This window comes from Nannospalax galili, unplaced genomic scaffold (genome assembly GCF_000622305.1).
Source record: "Nannospalax galili isolate Female #2095 unplaced genomic scaffold, S.galili_v1.0 scaffold540, whole genome shotgun sequence".
NCBI lineage: Eukaryota > Metazoa > Chordata > Mammalia > Rodentia > Spalacidae > Nannospalax > Nannospalax galili.
The window spans coordinates 823799-845088 of NW_008348613.1; the positions used below are offsets into that span (position 1 = coordinate 823799).

At 40.6% G+C, this 21290-nt stretch overlaps 1 protein-coding gene across 10 annotated transcripts in view; it reads right to left on the reverse strand.

The window, feature by feature from the left end:
• The window catches only part of Rbms1 (RNA binding motif single stranded interacting protein 1), a 224946-nt gene that overhangs the window by 96733 nt on the left and 106923 nt on the right, over positions 1–21290 (reverse strand). For 8 of the 10 annotated variants that reach the window (XM_008845744.3, XM_008845743.3, XM_029569695.1 and 5 more), the window contains one exon: positions 7121–7296. In XM_008845744.3, the coding sequence (XP_008843966.1) occupies positions 7121–7296 (176 nt within the window). The remainder of the gene's footprint in view (positions 1–7120; positions 7297–21290) is intronic. The other 2 variants (XM_029569690.1, XM_029569693.1) reach the window with 1 other exon arrangement.

A 21290-nucleotide genomic window follows, 5' to 3' on the forward strand; every position in this document is an offset into this window, starting at 1 on the left:
GAAATCCAAGGTTCATAAACAAACAAGGAATAGGCATATAGTAAATACCATCTACATACATGGAGCAGGGAAGGTTCTGTTTGTACAGATTTGTATGTTATGATCATCACTTTCAATGCTGGCTACCCAAGTATGTTATGCTAAGGCTAATACTGGGGTGAACCTACTGGCAGCCTACACAGTGTTTGGTCATTACAGGGGAGGACAGCATTTGGTAGAACGCTCAAGTTCTATGGTGGAAGCCCTTACCGTCTTTCTATCAGGCTAGCAAGACAAGTTCTACAAACTATCATGATTAGTAATTTTTGTACTGAGGATCTTCTAGATCAATAAAGAACTCTTGAGAGGTTAAAGAATTTTTTTAAGGGATACACACTGAATGATCACACTGAATGATATTTTTTCACTCCTAATATTTTATGTTTCTTTCTTTTCCTGATCTTCAAAGAAATCAAAGAAATAAAAATTCAGGATACGGTTTTCAGGAGAGACTTGTATGATGTTAGTTTGAAGACCCAAGACACAAATGGTGACAATACTGTAGTTTGTTTTTATTAATGATGCCACAAAGCAGTGACTACAGCAGAGGCTTGTCATTTCTGAATAAAGAGATGGCCACTCAATTCCAGGGTAGAACAACAATCTTCCGGAAGAGACAGAAAGAAATCTTCTAGTTAGAGAGATGATGGAGATACACAGAGAAAGAAAACACCCACTCCAAGTTGCCATTTTTTTTTCTAGTTAGCTTCCTTAATACCCTTAGACAATCAGAGCAATTTATTAGAAACAGATTCTGCTTCTAAAATTTATTTTTTTATTACATTCATTTGTGTGTGTGTGCTCTTATGAACATCACTGCACTTGTGTGGAGCTCAGAGGCCAACTTGTGGGAGTTGGCTCCCTCCTGACACCTTGGGGGTCCCACTGATTGAACTCCAGTGTCAGGATTGGTGGCAAACACTCCTAGCTGCTGAGTCATCCAGTCAGCCCCAACTTAGAGTATAAGTAAAAAAACCCAGTGTTTGACAAATAAATTAGTGGTTTCAGAACAGTGTTTGGCTTAACAGACCTTAACTATGGATCTCATGGGCAGAGCATGGCTACCATGGGGAACACAGGGTGGTGCAGAAGTCTAGGTTCCAAGAGGGAATCTAGTGCTGCTTCAGCACAATTCAAGCTTTCTCTGGATTCAGAGCTAAGCTCTTGACAGTAGTTTTCAATCAGGCTCAAATCTCATTGCTCCCCTCTGCAAGAAACACCCCACAGCCTTACTGCTTACTCTCATGCCACACCGCCTTGAACTGTTTTCACAGCCCTCACAGAGGTCACATTCTTACACCCAAGTGTCTTCTATTTCTCTGAACTTTCCTCCTGTGCTCAGACTGACCATTTGGGAAAGGCTAGAAAAGGAAGAATTACTACTGTTCTTGTCCACTCCAATAGGGAGTAATTAACTCCTCTGTAACTGAAGAATCAACTCTAGACCTTTTAGCTTCTTATCCAAGGTGAATCAATATGCACTCACCAGTGTCTCCTTTTTCTCTGCACCCATTAACCAGGAGCCCTGCATAACAAACACTGCTGAATACCCAGCCAGGCTCCTGTCTATCTTTGTGGACCTATCTTGCCTTTTTATCTCACTTTTTTTATACGTTATTATTTTTATTTTTTATGTGTATGAGGGTATTGCCTGCATGTATGCAAGTGTACCCATGTTGTGAAATGCCCAAGAAGGAAAGAAGAGGGAGTTGAATCCCCTGGCACCGGAGTTACTGAGTGCTGGGAGCCAAACCCAGGTCCTCTGTAAGAGCAGCCAGTGCTCTTAACTGTAAAGTCATCTCTCTAGCCCTTCTATTTCACTTTTTAAGATCTGTATTGTATTCCAAATAACAAGGAAGACTTGCAGCAAAGGGGAAAGAAAAAAAAAAATCAAAATATATTGGATATTACAACCAGTGAACCTAGTTACATTTCAAAGATTTTAAAAATTAGTTTACAGTGTAGCATATCACAAGCTAGGCTCAGTTTCATAGTTATATAAGCCACGTGGTCTTACTATACTTTAAACAAATTAGAAATCTACTAAATGAAAGGAAAGAGGCAGTTGGACCAAGAATAGGTTCAGGAAGGAGAGCTGTGCTGTACAAATTGGGCAGGGCAGGATCGCTGGTCCTCAGTTTAAAATCCATAGAATACTCTTCCACTCAGTAACTGAGACACTGGGCTCTGAACATTTCCACATGAGATCACTGCAGCAGCAATCCGTCAGCCCGCTGGCCTTGGCTCCCATTGCAAATCAGGAAGTACCACGGCCCAAACCTTGCACACAAACCCTGTGTTTATTTATTTGTTTAACTGGAGACAGGATCTCCTGTAGTCTAGGCTGGCCTTGAACTTCTGATACTTCAACTTCCTGCCTTCTATCCTGAATGCTGGGTTTATAGGCGTATACCACCAAACCTGCCTACAAATACAATTTTAAACCCCCTACATGCCCCACCCCCCAAAGTTTGGACAAAAGGAAAACTCCCCACGCCACAGTAATTACTATAACAAGGAATGAATGAGGGGCGGGTTGCAACTGAAACTCTGCAAGTACCCAACAAAAGCCTCAAGGAACAGAAGAGTGCAAGCTATGTTTACAGAAACTACTTCCCTGGTTTTTCCAGCTTTCAAAATCAGAATCTGATCTAGGTTTTTTTCTCTTTACTTTTGAACACAGGATTAAATATAATTTAATCTTAATCTAACAGAATTTTGACAGAAAGAAGGATTACTATTTACTTGGTGATACCAGTATATAGGCACTGGATCAACTGTTTTCCTATTGCAGGTGGACCCATTCCTCCCAAAAAGCAAAATCCAAAATGATCCAAAATCTAAAGTTTTCTGAATACTGATATGATATCACAGTAGAAAATACCTGACATATGGCATGAAGTAGGTCACAGCCAAACCACAGGCACTAAAAACACCGTGTAAAGTTACTTTCATGGCATGTGTATATGGTTTATATGAAACATATGTGAATTTTATGCATAGACTTGGGTCCCATTCCTGAGATATCTCACTGTACATATAAATATTTCAAAATCTGAAATCCACTGGGCGTGGTGGTGCTTGCCTCTAATCCCAGCCCTGGGGAGGCAGAGGCAGGCAGATCTCTGTGAGATAGAGGCCAGCATGGTCCATATAATGACATCCAGGAAGGTTGGAACTAGGGAGACCCTGCCAAAAAAAATCTGAAATCCAAACTATTTCTTGTCCCAAGCACCACTAATAAGGGCTATGTAGCTTGAATTTGATTTAATCCTGATAACACTCTAATAAAACTTTGTTTGATCCACTTTGTAAGCTATGGACTGGAACATTAGATACTTGCCTAACACTGCGTATTTAAATAGTACTGGGTTTCAAAAACTTGCATCCCTGATTACAGTGATTTTATAAGCTGCGTGAGAAATCAGGGGAGAGGATATGCTGTTAGCATTATATACATCAGAGACATACTGCTAAATAATGTAACAGGGACTTGGAGAACAGGACAGGAAAAATGCAGACCACACAGTGGTGCTACATAATATGTGGGGAAATAAGGAGCAGAGTTGTTAGCACTGTCCACGTATGAACCATGGACATGGTCCAGTGAAACTGAGGAAAGGCAGCAGAGGTGAGGTAGCAGTCACAGCAGATGTTCTTTCCTGTCATATGGGAGAGCGAGGAAGGAAATGCTCCAATGGTCTAAAGGTGAGAAGGGAGAATCTATTTGGTGACCAAGGTACAAAGGGAAATGGTGGACAGCATCTCCAAGACTTCACCCTGAGTCAATTTGGATAGGCCACAGTTTTGAGAGAAGATGACGATATTGAATTTGAGGCTCAGATAAAAATCAAGTGGAAAATGTACAGAAAATTGGAAACAGTGGAGTATTGCCCTAAGAGGGTAACCAATGGAGAAAAGAGAAATGAAAGGGGCAAAGACATGGAGAGGAGAGATGGACAATAGGGAAACACTGCTAGGGAAAATAAGGGACGTTTATGATCCTCAAGCAGTCGAGGCTGAGTCCTGAAGACAAAAGGCCAGGAGGCACACAGAGGCAATGGAGCACTCAGCTCTCTATTAGTTCGGCTGAGAACTAGGAATGAGAAATATTTTATTGACAAATATTTTGATAACAAATATACAAACAATAACACACTGGGTATCTGCACTGATATATAGTCTATTTGATTACACGACCTTGTAGAAATGGAAAAAAAGCCTGCAACAGCCTGTTGTAGTTACTGAGCTCCCTGAATCCGCCCCCACACTTCCACTTCACAGTTTAGTAGTTAACTACAGCTTGTGACTTCTTTCATTAAATGTTCCCAAATAATTTATCTACTCACAGTCCGCAACACATGAACATTACTACTGTGACCAGAGTCTGATCCTCCCTGCTGACTTCCTTCAATTACCTAACCTACCTTCCAAGCTGAAGCCTATGTATGGCTCAGGCTCAGGCCTCCTGCTGAACCATGGGGGTCTGTCTACACATCTCACTCATGGGTTTGGGATGCTACTTTTTACTGCCATCACTTCTAGCATCACAATATCTACCTTTTCACTGTCATTTCTTCTACCATTCTAGCATTTCCATGTTCTACTTTGGACAAGTATTTTTGTTTTCCTCTCCAGTCTGTAAAATCCTTACATTACACTTGCTTTTAAACTCCACACATTCTTCAGTATGGCATGAACATTCTGGGTGTCTCTCCCCATCTCTCTGACAACTGGAGAAGAGCCAAGTTTCCAGCAAAGCCAAATCATTTGTTTCCACTGTTGCTTCCTCTCCCAGGTCAGTTTCACTAGGTCAATATGCAATTAGTGCTATTTTTCACTTCTAAAATGCTGTTCTTCTATTTAGAGGTATGGATTTACACCTACCTTTTCTGAGAAGTTTTGGATACTTTTCTAAAGTCTCTACTCACAGGGCTTCCTAGGTCTTAAAAGGAGTCATTTTCCCATAAAGTTTTTCTTACTTCCATGTCACCAACTACCTATTCTTTATCAGAAACAATTAAGTACAGCGCAGGAATGCCCTTTTTAAATATTCTCTACACAACTGTCAGCAAGTGAAATCTTTATTCGATTCTGTGTTCAGTGGAATGAAGCGTGCAGTGGATTTTGAGTTGGCATCCGCTATCGTTATGTCTTGCCTCCATAGATACAGTCTGCCAAAACTATCTATCACTACTATAATATCTAAACTGGAGCCTTTGCAAGATCCATTTGCAAGAGACTTCCTTTGCAAATGACAGGAAAGGGTGAGGGTAGCTAAGTTATTACTACTATTGGCTAACAGCAAAGAGAGTTAAGCATATTAAGAAAATCTACAGACATCAAAGAGAGACCAACAACAACAAAAAATGGAAATAAATATTATAGGAAATACAATAAAGCATTTTTCAATTACATTTGGAATGATTTGCTTCAATACAATGATCATTGGCCCCATTTTTCACATACATACTTACTGTTTATAAAGCATGGCATGAATTTATTATTTTATGGTTTCTGCACTGTCTCCTTGACATCAACTCTCACCTTACATAACATAAACCAACTGAGGAACAATTTGCCTTCTGAAACTCTCCTTCTTTTATACCTCCAAGATTCTGAGAGTTACCTCCATCCTTTTGTTTCCTAAAACATTGTATTTTTAGCTCCTTAGGCTTTATGGCACTCTATCTACCTGTAATTAAAGTTGCAGAAGCAGAATATGCCAATGAAAGGCCAGAAGCAGACAAGATAGCAAAAGGCCTATTTGTGGTCTTGAACAGCTGCAGCAGGGCAGTGCACATCTGGCAGAGGTCCCACTGCCTCTGACCAGGACTGACAAACTCCCAAGCTCGGTTTCTTAAATTCATGTTCTCTGAAACTTCCTTTCAGAGCAGACCCTACTATGTTGCATGATTTCACTATCCCAGAGTCCAAGAGGACTAGGCAGAAAGGGTGATGAGGGAAAGATATAAGGAAAATCTTAGTATGATGTGATGGCCTCTTACATAGCTCTCCAGGGCCTGAAGGGCCACCACCTACTGTCCCACCCTGCTTCTCAAAACAAATCAAAACAAGGCCAGATGTTAGCTTTAGTCCCAGTTTGAAAATATTGCCCACCAGTTTTGAATACTTTTTTTTCCCTTAAAAAAAAAAAAAAAAAAGAGTAATGAATCTGGGCTTTAGGCTTTACCCAGGACAAGAGAAATTAGATGCTGTCAATAAGATGTTTTGAAGAGAATAGGCCACATTCTCCAGTAGAAGTCTCAACGTACAGTTATGCAAAATTTCCTTTTGTAAAAGACCATTACTGTCTTGGGCAAAATACAAAGTGCTGTAGTGTAGGCATTTATTGCTCCATGTGATGTAAGGCTTTTACTTTTACTCTTTCCACAATGATTTTTGCCCTCAATGGCACTCTTGGCTCCTTAGTTTAAATTAGTACTTTCTTATTTAGCTGAGTTAATGTAATTGCAGCAAAGTAGTACATTTATATTCTATTCAGCAACAACATTTGCATATAATGCACATTTATTTTGGAACTTTATGTATGTACATCCTTTTCTTCATAAGATAAGGGAAGTGGAAGTATTCTTATTTCCAAAGAGAAAAGGGTAAAGGACCCACACTTGAAAACTCCAAGTACTTATGAAGATGGACTAGTACTGACCCAGAAGGAACCAAGAGCTTTACCACATTTAAGATGTGGTTAGCTGGTTAATAACCTTTCTGACAAATAATGACAGCTGATTTCTCTTATGGGACTAACTGACCCCTCTCAGGCTTTTATGAAAGATGAGTACTCTTAGAATTCAGCTATAGAATTTTCTTAAATTCACGTTCTACTTTCAAATGCCAATAAAGTCAAATTCTATCAAGAAAATGTTCTAATTTCATATCCAGGCATTCTGTTCTTGGTAATACTAAGTATTCAAGAGTGTAACACTTGGAAATCCATTTCCTTATTTCAATGCTGAGGGTTCATTTATTTGTCTCAAACTTCTATGACACAATGTGTGTGCTTTATAATATAACCAGGGAAGCATTTAGCAGCAAAGACAGTAACAGCAATTATACTTACGGTTGACAGAGCTTCACTAAGTCCTGGTCAGTGGTGTTGGGGGGCAGGCCTCGGATATAGAGGTTTGTTTTGCTCAGCTGATCCCATCCTGAGTTGCTACTGCTGCTACTGTTGTTATTACTGCTGGTGGTGCTGGGACTGGGAGGGGCCATGGGGTGCGCTGGGACCAGAGACTGCTGCAAAGCAAAGACCAGGAGTGTCAGGACTGCTAGATCATTCACTCAGAGGCTACTTGAGCTTCAAAATAAAATGAAGTTACCAAGGCTTAAATATAGACTACCTTAAGCTACTTTGATATATAAATTTTCATTTACTTGTGAAAAAAAGATCTATTTATCCTACAACAAAAATCCCTCTCCTTCAACATGAAATAATAGGATTTTACTCAGCAACACCTTAAATGTGGCTAAATTTATGTAAAATCAATTTATTCACATATTTTAAGGAGTATATCTTCTGAAAATCAAAATTAACTTACATGAACTCACATGATGATATCATCTTAACATACAGTAATTTAGAAATCGCTAGACTTTTGAAAAGGCTTTCAAATTCTGAAGAACATTTGATTGAAAGTAGCTGATTATCTTAAGAGGACTCTTTAGAAAAAAAAATCTCTCTTCATGTGGAAGAAAGTTAAGAGTTTCATCCAGATCCTCAAATAGGGACAGCTTAATGTCTAAGATAGGTGCAGGGCTTCATAGAGACTCCGGACGAGGTTCTTGGGCATGCTGCCTTTTGCTCTGGCCGACCTTGTGAAATTTAACCCCTGTGAGAACGCTGCTACACTGGGAGACCTTCCCAGGCAGGCATCTTGTAAAGCTTGCAGCCCCCGGCTCAGTCTCGAAACAGCCATCTGAAGTTGTATTCATACCAGATACTGCTCAGGGGTTCAGGAAAGGAAACCACAGTTCCCTCTGACCTGATGCCACGTGAGACTTTTGAGGAAGTTACAAAGCTCAGCCTGAGATGTGAGTGAGCAAAACCCAAAATGTCCTCACAACAAATGCACAACAGAATAGGAATTTTTCTCTTATAGCTCCTAAGTGATAAATACACTAAGCATACATTAATAGTCTGAATACAGAAATTTAAATACTCACTAGACAGTCAACAAAAACTTCAAATCTTGTAGCTAGGCTCTTAATTCCCCATATAAACTAGGAAGTGTATGAAAGAAAAATTAAATTCCACAGTAGAAAATGTGAAAAGTAGACCTATGCAATAAATGTGCCTTCACTTAATTTCCCAGCAACCTCAGATGCCCACTGTAGACTCTTGGACTGTACCCAGTTTCTGCCATGGTCATGTTAATTCCACAACATCTCAACAAGCTGAGAACTCACCAATTGCTTCTTCTGGTCCTATACCTTCCTTCCACTGTTCAGGGTCCTTGCTAAGATCTCATTGGATTCCAAATACTACTTTATCTAAAGAGTTTCTTTTAGGAGAGTATTGAGAAACATTAATGAACAGTGTGTAAATTCTATTTCCTGAAAGCTGAACTTGAACCAGGAACATCAGTACTGCTTAACTGAAACCAAATCTGTCCTAGAAATCATATCCACCCAATCTATGTGATTCATGTCCTTCACACGCAGTGAATTCACATGTGTTCCTCACACTGCTGGCTTTCCTCTAGGGACTAAAGACACTGTTTTCTAGGTATAAACTATTAGGTCCTGTTTCTTGCTCTGCCTCAAGTGTCACACAAGTTTTGCCTTTCTTGTCTGCAGTTTCTCAGTCATTACCTTCATTTACCCAGCCCTCCCCTCCTTCTCACAGTTGGATCAGGATACTAGGAAGGAGCACATCAGCTTCCCTCTCTGAGGCCTCTGACTTACACAGAGAACTTGTAGCCATAGACAGAAGTAGAAAAGACCTAATTTCCTTTTAAATGTCCTGTGATGGTGTCTGAGACACCATCCCAGGGCACAAAGCAACTGCTATTCATGTTAAGTCTGAGTACGCTGGCTATAGCTCTTGGATGAATGTCACTAGGGATGAAGGGCTAGGGGTAGGATTTAGTGGAAGAGCACTTGCCTAACATGCAGTGTCCTGGGTAGAATAGTTGACACCAGAGAGGACACTTGGAGAAGTAGAAAGGCACTGTGGATCAGGCTCCCAGTCCTAGTGTTTTAGTGGGACACAGCAAGGTCAACTAGCAGACACTCTGAAGACCTCATCCCAAGTCTGCATCCACTCTAGTCCTCACTTTGCCTGGCATGGCAGGCTGTGCTGCGTGTGGACTTGTTCTGATTAGAAGAAACATTTGGGTTATCGTTAATTTGGGAATTATTTGAACTCAAAGTAGATTTACATGTTTATATTTGACAGAAGGAGGAAAAGCATGACTTAAAATTCTGAATTCATAGCTGACTTTCTGTTTGACAGGCATCCATATTTATTGTAATAGTGTCCCACAAGAGAAGCAGGTGGAGAACCTGGGCCTTCTTGTTTCCCTCATAGGCTGCCTATTAGGGTAAGAAGTCTAGAGTTCAGATTCTAGGAAGGCAAAGGAGTTCCTGAATGGGCCTGAGGAGGACCAGGGGCTTGTGGAGGACCAGAAGCCTGTGGAATTCTGAGAGCATAGTTCAAGTTAAAATACACCTTAATATCAACTGTTTCTTAGAGTTAGCTGAAGACAGAGAAAGATATCCCCAAAGAGAGGAAAACTGAAGTATCTTAGGTTGTCAATTAAAAAAAAATTCAGATCATAGATGAACTTTTTAGAACTGGACTGGGAATACAGCTCAGTGGTAGGCATGTAGGAGGACTTGAGTTCAATCCCATCTCACCAAAAAACAAAACCAAAAAACTCACAAGCCCTAAAAATGTAACCTCTTAAGGATAGTACACGTGTTAAAGGATGACATTCAAATACAATAAAGACACTACTCCTGAAGATCCAGCAAGGGTTGATAGTAGTTCAACAGTATGGGTACTATAGCATAACTGCCTGTTTACTATGTGCTGCAGTGTCCAGTGCTTTCTATTGAATTTAATCCACCAAAGAAACAGGTACACCATCGTTCTCTCACTGTACAGATTAGCAAATTGAGTCTTAAGAGCATTAAGTAATTTGCAATGATACATATTAAGTAGGTGGTGAGGTCAAGTTGGAACTGAGATATGCCAGATAACCAAGTAAGAATCTTCAGACAGCATCTAATTGGTCCTCCAAGCACATCCCATCTCTTCAATACCCCACTTTTCTTTCACTTTCTGTGCCCATCCTCTTGCAACCTAACTACCAAACCCAAGCACTTCTGCAATTTGACCACTTGATACCACTGGCTGCTACGGCAAGAGAGTAAAAGGTGCCTCAGTCAGTCTAATCAGCACACAGTGAACTAATAGGAGGAGTGGGGAACACCCATTGCTTTAAAAAGAAAAAAGGATTAAATTCTGCTTTATAAATTGTTCCATTAAAGAATGAATTCTGAGGGCCTGAAGTTACAGCTCAGTGGTACAGTTTGGCATGCAAAGCCTTAGGTTCAATTTTTCATAGTACACAAGAAATAAAAAATGAAAATGACTCTTTCATTCTTGTGAAACAGGGTCTTCCTATATAATTTCAATCTAGCCTCAAATTTATAATGCTCCTGAGCACTGGGATTAAAATCTGTGCCACCATATCCAGCAGAAAGAATGAATTCTGCCAGCCACAATGGAATATATCATACAGGTTCCTTAAAAAATTAAAAAGTCAAGCACGGTAGAGTATATCTATAATACTAGCACTCCAGAGGCTGTGTGTATGTGTGTGTTGTGGGGGGAGGACTGGATTGTTGGTGGGGGGCCAGCCTGGATTACACAGTAAGAGTCTGTCTCAACTACAACAAAAACCATAACCAAATAAAAACAGAATTATCACGACCCAACAATCCTACTATCTCCAAAAGAAATGAAACGAGAATGTTCAAGTTGTTTATTTCACCTCAATCCACAAAAGCCAAGAAATGGAAACAACCTACATGTTCATCAAGAGATGAATGCGTTAAAAAAATGTACATATGAACAATGGAACTATTTAAATGACATTCTATTCTTTTTCAACAACACGGATAGAACTAGAGACTGTTGTGTTAAGTGAAATAAGTGACGCAAAGAAACAATCCCAATCATATGTAGAATCTAAAACAGTTGATGTCACAGAAGTTGAGGGCAGAAGGGTGACTACAGAGGTCCAGGAGAGGAGGGAAGAGGGAGGACGGAGAAAGGGTCAGCAAAGGGTCCTGACTGAGAGCTCAGCAGGAGTAAGAGACTCTGCTACGTTATTCCATAATAATGTGACTACCAATAACAACGATAAACTGTACATTCAAAAGGAAGATGGGTTCTTTAAAGTTTTCAACATAAAATGGTATTTGAAGAGAGAGATCTGTCAATCCTCAATTAAACATCACATTACTCCATTAATATAAACAATTTTTATGTTTTAATCAGTTAAAATGTTTTTTATAATTTTTCAGTTAAAATATTTGAATTTAGCCGGGCATGGTGGTTCATGCCTTCAGCACCCGGGAGGCAGAGGCAGGCAGATCTCTGTGAGTTCAAGGCCAGCCTGGTCTACATAGTAAGTTCCAGGACAGCTGGGGATACAGGGAGATTCTGTCTCAAAAAGACAAAAAAAAATTGAATTTAATAAAAGCAAAGAAATCATTGGCCTGATGAAGAATAATTTTAAATGAAATAAATTCTGCATGTGACTTTTGAAAGCCGCCACACAGTATAGTTGAACTGGAGTCAGCATCTTAAGGAAGTTTGACATGAAATAGAGAAATATTAAACCTACACTCATAGACTGAAATATAAACACTGACAAGTCTTTCCAGCTTCAGAGACTGAATGCAAAATAACTATACTATGTGCCTAGACAGCACAAATAGTAAACAAAAACCCAAAACCATACAAAAAGTCTAATGAAACGATGGTTTCTACCAACTGTTCCAGTCACTGGACATTCTTTAACATCTGCTTCTGAAAAATCCCTAGCCTGCCTTGGAATTTGAAAAGACCCCTGTGGATAAAGCTTACAGCTAGTTCAAACACATTCTGTCTAATTAGGGATCCTAGAGGCTAGATGGTCACAGTTAAGTGCCCATTCACCTCCAAAGAGCCCAAGGGTCAATGTCAGCCTTCTCTAGTCTTCCACGAGCTTAAGTCCCATGAACAGCCTATATTCTTGTCTCTTCTTGGGTAGGAGAAACAAGGTAACACAGTCTTCTTGATAACATTTATCTGGGCTTAATATGCATGCCAAAAATTGTTAGAAAACAAAGTCAATGCAGAATAAATAGGGTGACTGTATTAGCAGATGGCTTGTCCTGCCTGCTTGGGTGGACAGCATCAGCAAGAAGCATCCTCATCAGCACTCAGGAGGGCTTCCAATATGGGCAGCACCCAGGAAGTATTTCCTACAAAGGAGGCAACGTTATTTCCATCCTACCAAGAAGATCCTCTAGGAGCTCTTCTCTAATACAGGGCTGGCAACAGGCCCAAGGCAACCACTCGTAGGGTCATCTTATTGCCATCTCCATCACATACCCCCAAAACAACCCCAGTAGTGTCTTTCATACCAACACAAGACTAATGGTTCTTTATAGAAGAAGCAAAACTAACCATATGTGAACTAAAAAGTGTATTAGTGATCATGTAATTTTTAAAAATGGCCATCCAGCAAAGACCATTAAAGCTAAAAACTTACCATTTAAAATATTTTACTATTTTTATTTTATTTGTATGAGTGTATTGCTTGCATGTAGGTAGGTGCACCTGTGTCATGCAATGCCCTTGGAGGTCAGAACAGGGCATCGGATCCCTTGGAACTGGAGTTACAGGTGGTTGTTAGCCACCACGTGGGTGCTAGGAATCAAATCTGCATACTCTGCGCGTGCAGCCAGTGCTCTTAACTGCTGAGCCAACTCTCCAGCCCCAGACTTATCATTTTAAATTGTCTCATTTCCTTCCTATTACGAAGAAGTTAAAGAATACCAACCCTTCTGTGGATTCTTACTTAGGAACTTCCCTAAGAATTCCAGTATATTTTAAAGGGAAAGGAAACCTAGGGTGTGCCTTTGAATTTGCCTCCAGATGTCTTTATGGCTACCATTTTGACAGTTTGAGCCCAATTATTTCCTTTATCCACAAATTCATTTCTATCATTGTTTCTGAGAGCAGAGAGAAGTTATAAGACTCAGAGAAACAGCAGAACATCAAGCCTGTACGAAGTAATGCTCCTATCACTCCAGATGAAAAGAAACTTAAAAACTTAAGAGACTTATCAAGCACGACCTGGAATATGCTCAAACGGGCACGTTCCAGCACACTTAGGATGGCATCTTTGTTGCCTTTCTCGAGGACTGCAATGGAAGCTGGGAAAATAAAGTTCTGGTGCAGGAAACTAGAAAAGGAAAACTGAGAAGTGGAAGGTGAGTTGAGGACTAAGAATCTGGCTAGGAAAGAGCTGCTTGCTGCTCCAGGTAGGTCAGAGCAGGAACGCCTGAGGCCAGGATGTCAGTGAACACTACCTGGTTAGAATTATAGTGCCTACTTACATGTGCAGTGTCCCTCTTCTCTGTGCCAAGGAAGAGAAGACGTATCTGTTAATCCCACTCAACACAAGGATATCATAGCTAAAAATCATCTAGCTAGTTAGTTGATGAAACTGGTTCTTATGTCTTCACTGTTAGAAACAAACTTGATAGGCCCTCAAGATTATGAAAACGGGCAACAGACTACTAGGCATATTTGTTTTGGTTGATGTAAGCTCGTCAAAGCAGGGGGGGCATGTTATATTAGCAATTCAAATAAAACCTAAAAATAAAAATTCTCCAATAGTCTTCATTACTAATTCTCCAAGACACTAAAACTGATCTTTGCAGGTAAACCATAATCTCCACCTGGAAATCCCTCACTTACTGTCATGGATGGATAAAGCATCATTTTCTCCAGTTTCAGAAAAAGAAACAAACTTAAAACTTGTATTGTTGAATGTACTATGACTGAGTGACTACAAGCAGGCCTTGCTGCAGATGTGAAAAACAGCTTAAACAATGGGAAAGTTCTTAGGGATTAAAAACACTGGACAAGCCAGAAATCATGGTTGGAAAAGGTAAATAAGAAGAAGAAAAGGCAGGTGAGTGCCAATAATTCATGACAGGAGGCAAAAATTAAAAACAATGCATGGTTTTTGAGGTCAAAGGTCTTCAGATCCCACCAAGAATCTACATTCCCTGTCACTCCAATACACTTTGAGGGTAACTCTGTTCCTGTACACAAACAGCTCAATACTGCTATTCTCTCCAGTGGTTCTCCAGAGAACACTGGTGACCAGCCAGGGTGCCCACTAAGAATGCCAGGCGAGGAATGTAGGCAGCTCATTCTTGTACTACCTGTTCCTTCTGGTTTTCATAACAATATTTGTAAGTGTGTATGAGGGTCCACAGCTGGACCAACAACAAAAGAGTTGAAGACAAACATGAAGATAAGGGTCTGCAGATGTTAAGTTTTGGGCACTAACCAGAAAACAGAAGAGCTAAGAAAGAAAGTCAGAGACTTAAGACAACAGATTCAAAACTTCGTGCCAGAGGAAACATTGATTAGGAAGGAAAAGCTTCCTAACAGTGGGCTCCTTTCTACCCTTAAGTGCATCACAAGTCACAGTGTGGGATGGTACAGTTGCTAAGAATAGGAAGAGTTCAACCAAGGGAAGATCAGGGAGGAGGGAGGATGACAGAGGAAGGGACAAAAAGGTTGGGGAAGGCTTCACAGAGGAGGTGGGTAGAGGGGTGAGCTGAATATTAATGTCCACGCAGTGAAAATAACGGCACATCTGAAGGGGTAGTGGAGACAGAAAACAGTGGAGGAACCAGAATCCAAGAGAGCTAACAAGACACACGCTGTGTTTGGTTCATAGGAATTTGGTTCATAGGAAGCTCTGACAGGTGAGTGGGGAGGGGGAACTGCAAAGGTTGAAGAACATACAAAGCAACACAGAGTATGTGATACCACAGGTTTTCAAAGTCCTGCAAGAAAAGAACGTGGTGATGAGATGAAATGGCTTGTGGGGGACATCAAACTAGGCAAAGCCCTCTAGGCCTCCCATGGAATGAAAGACTTCAGGTAGAAAAATCAGCATGCACAAATTCCCGGTCTGCCTTGGCCAGGAACTGGAATGAATGCATCTGTGGACAGCATAGTGGCTCCCATGTGAAACGTGGTGAGGCTGGATGATTTCTAAACTCTCTTCCAGCTCTAAAAATCTGCAGCTGGCTCATGTTTCTTGCCAGCTCCAGCTAAGGCAAAAATAGGCAGTAAGCCCCTCTACCTACAACCTGCTGCCAGACAGATAGATAATCAGACAAATAGAGCAAAACGATGAACAGACAGACCCCAATACCAGTGCTATCCACTCTGCACAGCTAGTCTGGGCAGACACTACACAGCAACTGAAGGTTCATAGGAAGTACCCCCAAATATAAACTAGACTAAAATGATAATGAGCCTAAAGGGACAAGTCTAAAACAAAAGGCAATATCGAGGGGTTTGGAAACTAGAGTGCTTTCAAAGTGAAGACAGTATTACGATCAAAATCACCTTCATAGCTTAGGTCTACTGGGACTTTATGCTAGTGAGTAGCCTGGCATGCCTAGGTTTCAGCACGTATAAAAAGTGACACTTCACATTCTCTTTACTCATTTTTATATGAAAGGACAATGCAATAGCTCCAAAACCACCTTAAAAGAAAGCTCAAAACAATAAGCAGATTACACCCTAAATATCCGCTATCAGAACTTGGTAAACAAAATTCTGCTCAATTCAGGTGTGAAAGTAATGATCCCACCAATTCTGAACACAGGTGTGCAGTGTTTTTCTCCTTCAGAGCCCCAAATGTGGAATTTGCAGGCCATGCCAATTTTCTGCCTCAATGCAGAGCCTTGTAAGTGGCACAAAGAGCAAAGCTCTTCCCCTAGATTTTACTAAAAATAAACTGTCAAAAGTAAGCTTCTCCAGGGGACATGGAAGGGCTATTTCCACTGGCAGTTCTGAGCACCTCTGCTGAGCTCTGGACTTCCTAACTGCCCCAGGGGAGGTGGGATTCCAGGGCAAACAGCTTCTCAGCCAGCTGCTCCCCAAACTTACTTAAGGCACAGTCTGTGCCTTTGCTTAGACTTTCTTCTAAGTGAAGAATTCTTGCTAAGGTTGCAAAATTCTCAGAGTGGAAATTACCCATTCTGAAATGCTCCACATTAAACAATACTATTGGAAAGCCCTGCAAAGTCATTGGCTAAGCATTAAGTTAGAAAAATTAGGAGTAAGCGTCAAAAAAAGAAAAAACCTGAACCACTTGATTCATTTATTTTAGATGCAAAGACATGTGAGTGAGCTTATCATATTTGTGGTTTCATAAACTAGCCCCTAGAGAAAAAAGCATCATCTGAACTTTGAAGAAATTAAGTAGCATTTAAACGTCTCTCGATAGAATCCAAATGAAATACTGTCCAACAATGCAGTGATTTATATTACAAAATAAAGGAATTTTGTTAACACAACTCAAAAATTAATGTTTACTTTTTCATCTTTTGTACCTCAGGTATTCCAAGACTTTGTTATTATTTTTCAGACAGAGTTTTCACATATAGCTAAAGCTGACTTTGCTCCTCCTGCCTCAGCCTTCTCAAGTGCTGGGATTGCGAGTACCCACGACCACTCCTGAAAAAGTATATATATATATTTTTGTCACTGGAATGATCAATCAGTTCATACGTGATACAAAATGAATGGTCAAAGAAAGAATGTAACTGGAATGGCCTTGTGTAGCAGTTTATGTGTCCCTAAGTACATCTGCCATGTAAGGAGGGGGCAACATCTCTGAGATCTGCCTGAGATTGCCCGAGATCTGCCTTAGAAATTGACTCCTTGTCTGAGATCTTCATCTTGTGCACATGTTATAGGAACTGACATAGAAATGGAACAAATTTTAGTCAAAATTTTCCTTTACAATATACACTGTACTCTAATACTACCTGTTCTAGTTTATTTTATTTAAAAAATATGTATTAGTGGCTTACTAAATTCATCTGAGAGCCCACTAACAACCATCTGAGCTTCAAAAACAGTGACCTCCAAGCAGCTCAAACTGATATGCCTACTACTCAGGAGCAGGTTGAGCACAAAACTGACTCAGCCATTTGGGGTGGGGCATTCTCAGAAGCCTCCATCTTTGCTCTTGGTTTTGAGGACAAATCTAGGAAGATTGTTCCCTGCCAGTTGTAAAAAGGACCAAGCTGCAGCTATTCACAAAGTGTAATAAAAAAATCTTTCTCTCAGGTGGGGCAGGAGCATCAGGGAGTCCAAATGCCTCCTGGAAAGATGAGATTCTTGAAGGACAGCAGGCTGGGAAAGAGCTGGGGGTGATATTTTTTTCAAAAGGGAGCTTGGCTTTAAAATGCTGAGAAACACAAACCGAGCCCAACTTCTTACTTTTTGGGATTCCTGAAGTGCAGAGAAGTCAAACCACACATCCAATGCCACCCAGCAAATCAGACAAAGCCAGGTTTCCATTCCTACCACAGCCACTGTGAAGCAAGAGTCCCCATTGGCTGCAAGGTAGCAGCAAGAACTTTCTTGTTCATTTTAAAAATGAGTGGACTTGATATTCTGGTTCTATTAAGATGTCATAGGAACATGCATCTTTGACAGGGCTCTTGGAACACACATTCATCCTATACTTATCACTGTCAACTTCCAGGTGACTTGACTTGGCTATCCATGTCCAGGCTAGATACCCATTTTTCTTGCTTTACAAAACAGAAACTCCCAACTCCTCAAGCATGCCTGTGAGTTCCAGTCATTTCTATTTTGTACATTTTTGCAGTAAAAAAAAATTGTGACTAGCACACATGATCTTCTTTTGTACCATCTCTCCACATGAGGAATACATTCAGGGTTAATTGGCAACTTAAATGGCTTGGATTAGAAACTCTTAAAAAGGGGTTGGTGAGATGGCTCAGTGGTTAAGAGTACTAGCTGCTGTTGCAGAGGATGGGGACTCAGTTCCCAGCACCCACATGGTGGCTAACAACTGTCCATAACTCCAGCTCTAGGGGAACTGATGCCCTCTTCTGACCTCCTCAAGCATTGCATGACATGGGTGCACTTTATACACACTCATGCATGTAAAATAAATAAAATCTTTAAAAAAGAAACCCTTCAAGAGTCACTAGAACTGCCCACCCATGCTCTATCTTCCTATTCATCATCAATTCATATATATTTTAAAATGCCATCAATTATTCAATTTCCTTAAATATTTGTAGGATTCATCCTTTTGTGCGCCTTGGGTTTGCTTTAATTGAAAGGTTTATAAATATATAAGCTCAGATAAACTCTCTATAGACAATCTTGGTTTCCTTCAGAAATCCAAGAATCAGTACAGATCCAGTTCCTAGCAGCCCTCAGGACACACTGGGGAACCACTTTGCCCCTCATCCAAACTTATATTATCGATTTTCTCAGTTTCACAGGTCACAGTTTCTTACAGACTTCTATTTAGTGACATTGGATTTTGTGAACTGAATACCTGCATTAGCATAGTTGAGGCTTTTCCTCTCTTCCATGGAGTCAGCCACGTACTACCATGCACCACTGCAGAAGTGACAGAATTAGCCTTGGAACATGCAGGTGCCTTGGGAAGTGACCAAGCCAAGGGCTGGCTGATATCTTTCTTCTGTCTTTTCTGAAGCAAATAAACTGAGGGAGAACTTCCCTCTCTGAAGAAAAATCTGGGAAAGGGCTTTAAAATTTATATAATCCAGAAAAAGCTTTCTTATTCAAATTTTAAATTTATTTCAAAGTATTCTGTATAGAGATTTGTTGCTCAACAAGAAAAATAGTGAAAACATGAAGCCTGCTGAAAACTCTTTTCATTTTCTGCTGCTAAAGTTAACAAGCATCAGCTCGTCTTCCTTGGCAAAATGAACTATAGATGCATATTGCTCGGCATGGCACAGAGGATATCTGAGAACTCTTTTCCAAGGAACCCTGTGCAATAGGTTCTGGCTCTCGAGAAGAGACCCGGAGCCTCTGTGTTCAAGGCTTTGAGGTGGGGATCAGCAGGCGCATGGTACTTGGTTCCCACATTTGTATGTTCCAATCCTTTCATTGGATTTAGTTTCACTACATATTTTGCTTTTGCTGCACACAATTGAACAAATCTTTCACTGGCTACTGCTATCCCAGATTAACTCAAGTTCGTGGCAATGAGTGCTCATCATTTCCTAAATCCGTACGTACTCTTCTAAGAGAGCAGCAACCTCCTCACCCATCACTAGAAACAGGAAGGACATTACGGCTAAGAGGAAAGTGGCTTCTGTAGTCTCCACCCTCAATGGCAGCAAAAAAGGGGTGGTGATCAGTTCTCTTCTCCACCCACAGCAATCCAAAGCACCTAGTAAGTGTTCCAGACCAGGAAGGAAACCCAGGTTAGAGCCTGACACTGCTGTGGTCCCTGACTGGATAGAGCAGCAAGAAGCAACACTACAGTCTTGAAGCTAAGCAAACAGATATGGTCTAACCAAAACCCCGGAATATCTGTAAATTGATAAATCATTTTCCTAAAAGCAGAAAAATTATCAGGGAAGGGACATACTTTTTTGTAAAAGCAACTTCATGTATTTGTAAAATTCAAGTCTTTGGATACTTTCATTTCTTACTAGATTTGATCTCAAAACAGCAGGTTTTAAAATTAGGGCATACAGCAAAAGGAAAGAAAGAAGAATGGTGAACTTCCCTATGTGTCCAGGATCAGAACTGAACAATGATAACTTCTAATGTGGAAAACTGTTTAGAAAGATACAGACCAAGTTCCTTTTCTACATGATGGCCAGCAGGCCAGACATGTCATCTGCATGAGACACTGGACACCAGCAGCCCAATGGATTTTCCTTGCAACCCAGGAATAGATCCCAGTTACAAATGACTTTAGAAGACTTCCAACACATCTAAGGGAGAATTTACTGTTGACTAGATATGATTAAGGAGGAAATATACAAATTATATATATTAGGGTAAGAATTTACCCATAAAATCTTAAAGAGGTTGGTTATCATGGCATTCTCCCCAGAAGTTCCTGAAGACCTGTTTACACCACAGATGATTGCACGTCCCCACCATCATCCCTTACCGTACTCCAACCTTACCTCCCAACAACAGCTGATAGGCCAATCTCGGCTAGCAGTTATCCTAGACATGATGGGACATCCAGAGCAACGTGTTCCTCTTAAGAGGAAAGGAGGCTTAGCTTTTGTTTACCCATTTTAGTTGGGTCTATTTTCTTTTCCTTCCTTCCTTCCTTCCTTCCTTCCTTCCTTCCTTCCTTCCTTCCTTCCTTCCTTCCTCTTTCTGTCACTATCAAAGCAATCTAGGCAGCCTTTTATATAAAATGAGGGGAGGGGTACAGATCAGTGGTGGAACATTTGCCTATCATATGCAAAGCCCTTGGTCTGATCCTAGCACCCCACTTTAAAAAATTAAAAATAGTCCAAACCATGATCGTTTACAGAAAAATATTTTACTAGTTAAGAGCTGTTATCCACAGTATTAACAGCTAATATTACTAAGCATTTACTATGTTTTTCACACCAAAATAAGTGCTTTGTATACTTTCATTCAATCACAAAAGTATAGGCATGTTTATACTATTTTACAGATATGAAAAGGGAGAGGCATATGAATTTCCCTAGGTAATAGAGGTGGCAGTCTGGTTGTAAAACTAAATTCTAATGAGCTTTCCAGGAGCTAAGTCAAAGAGAAATAGAAGGGAGAGAAACCACTGAGTTGTACTGTATTGGGGGCCTTACTTGACACTCATTTGTACCACCTGTACTACATAAGGCTTTTATAAGAACTCACCTGTGCTGGATAGTTTTAGTGTCAACTTGACACACCTGGGTTGAGGGTGCCTCAATTGGGGAATTGCTTCTATTGGACTGGCCTGTGGCCATGTCTGAGGGGCATCTTCTTGATGAGTGATGTGGGAGGGCCCAGCCCACTGTGGGTGGTGCCACCCCTGGGCAGATAGGCCTGTGTTGCATAAGAAAGCAGGTTGAGCAGGGGCCGGGGGAGCAAGCCAGTAAGCAGCATTCCTCTATGGCCTGTGCCCCAG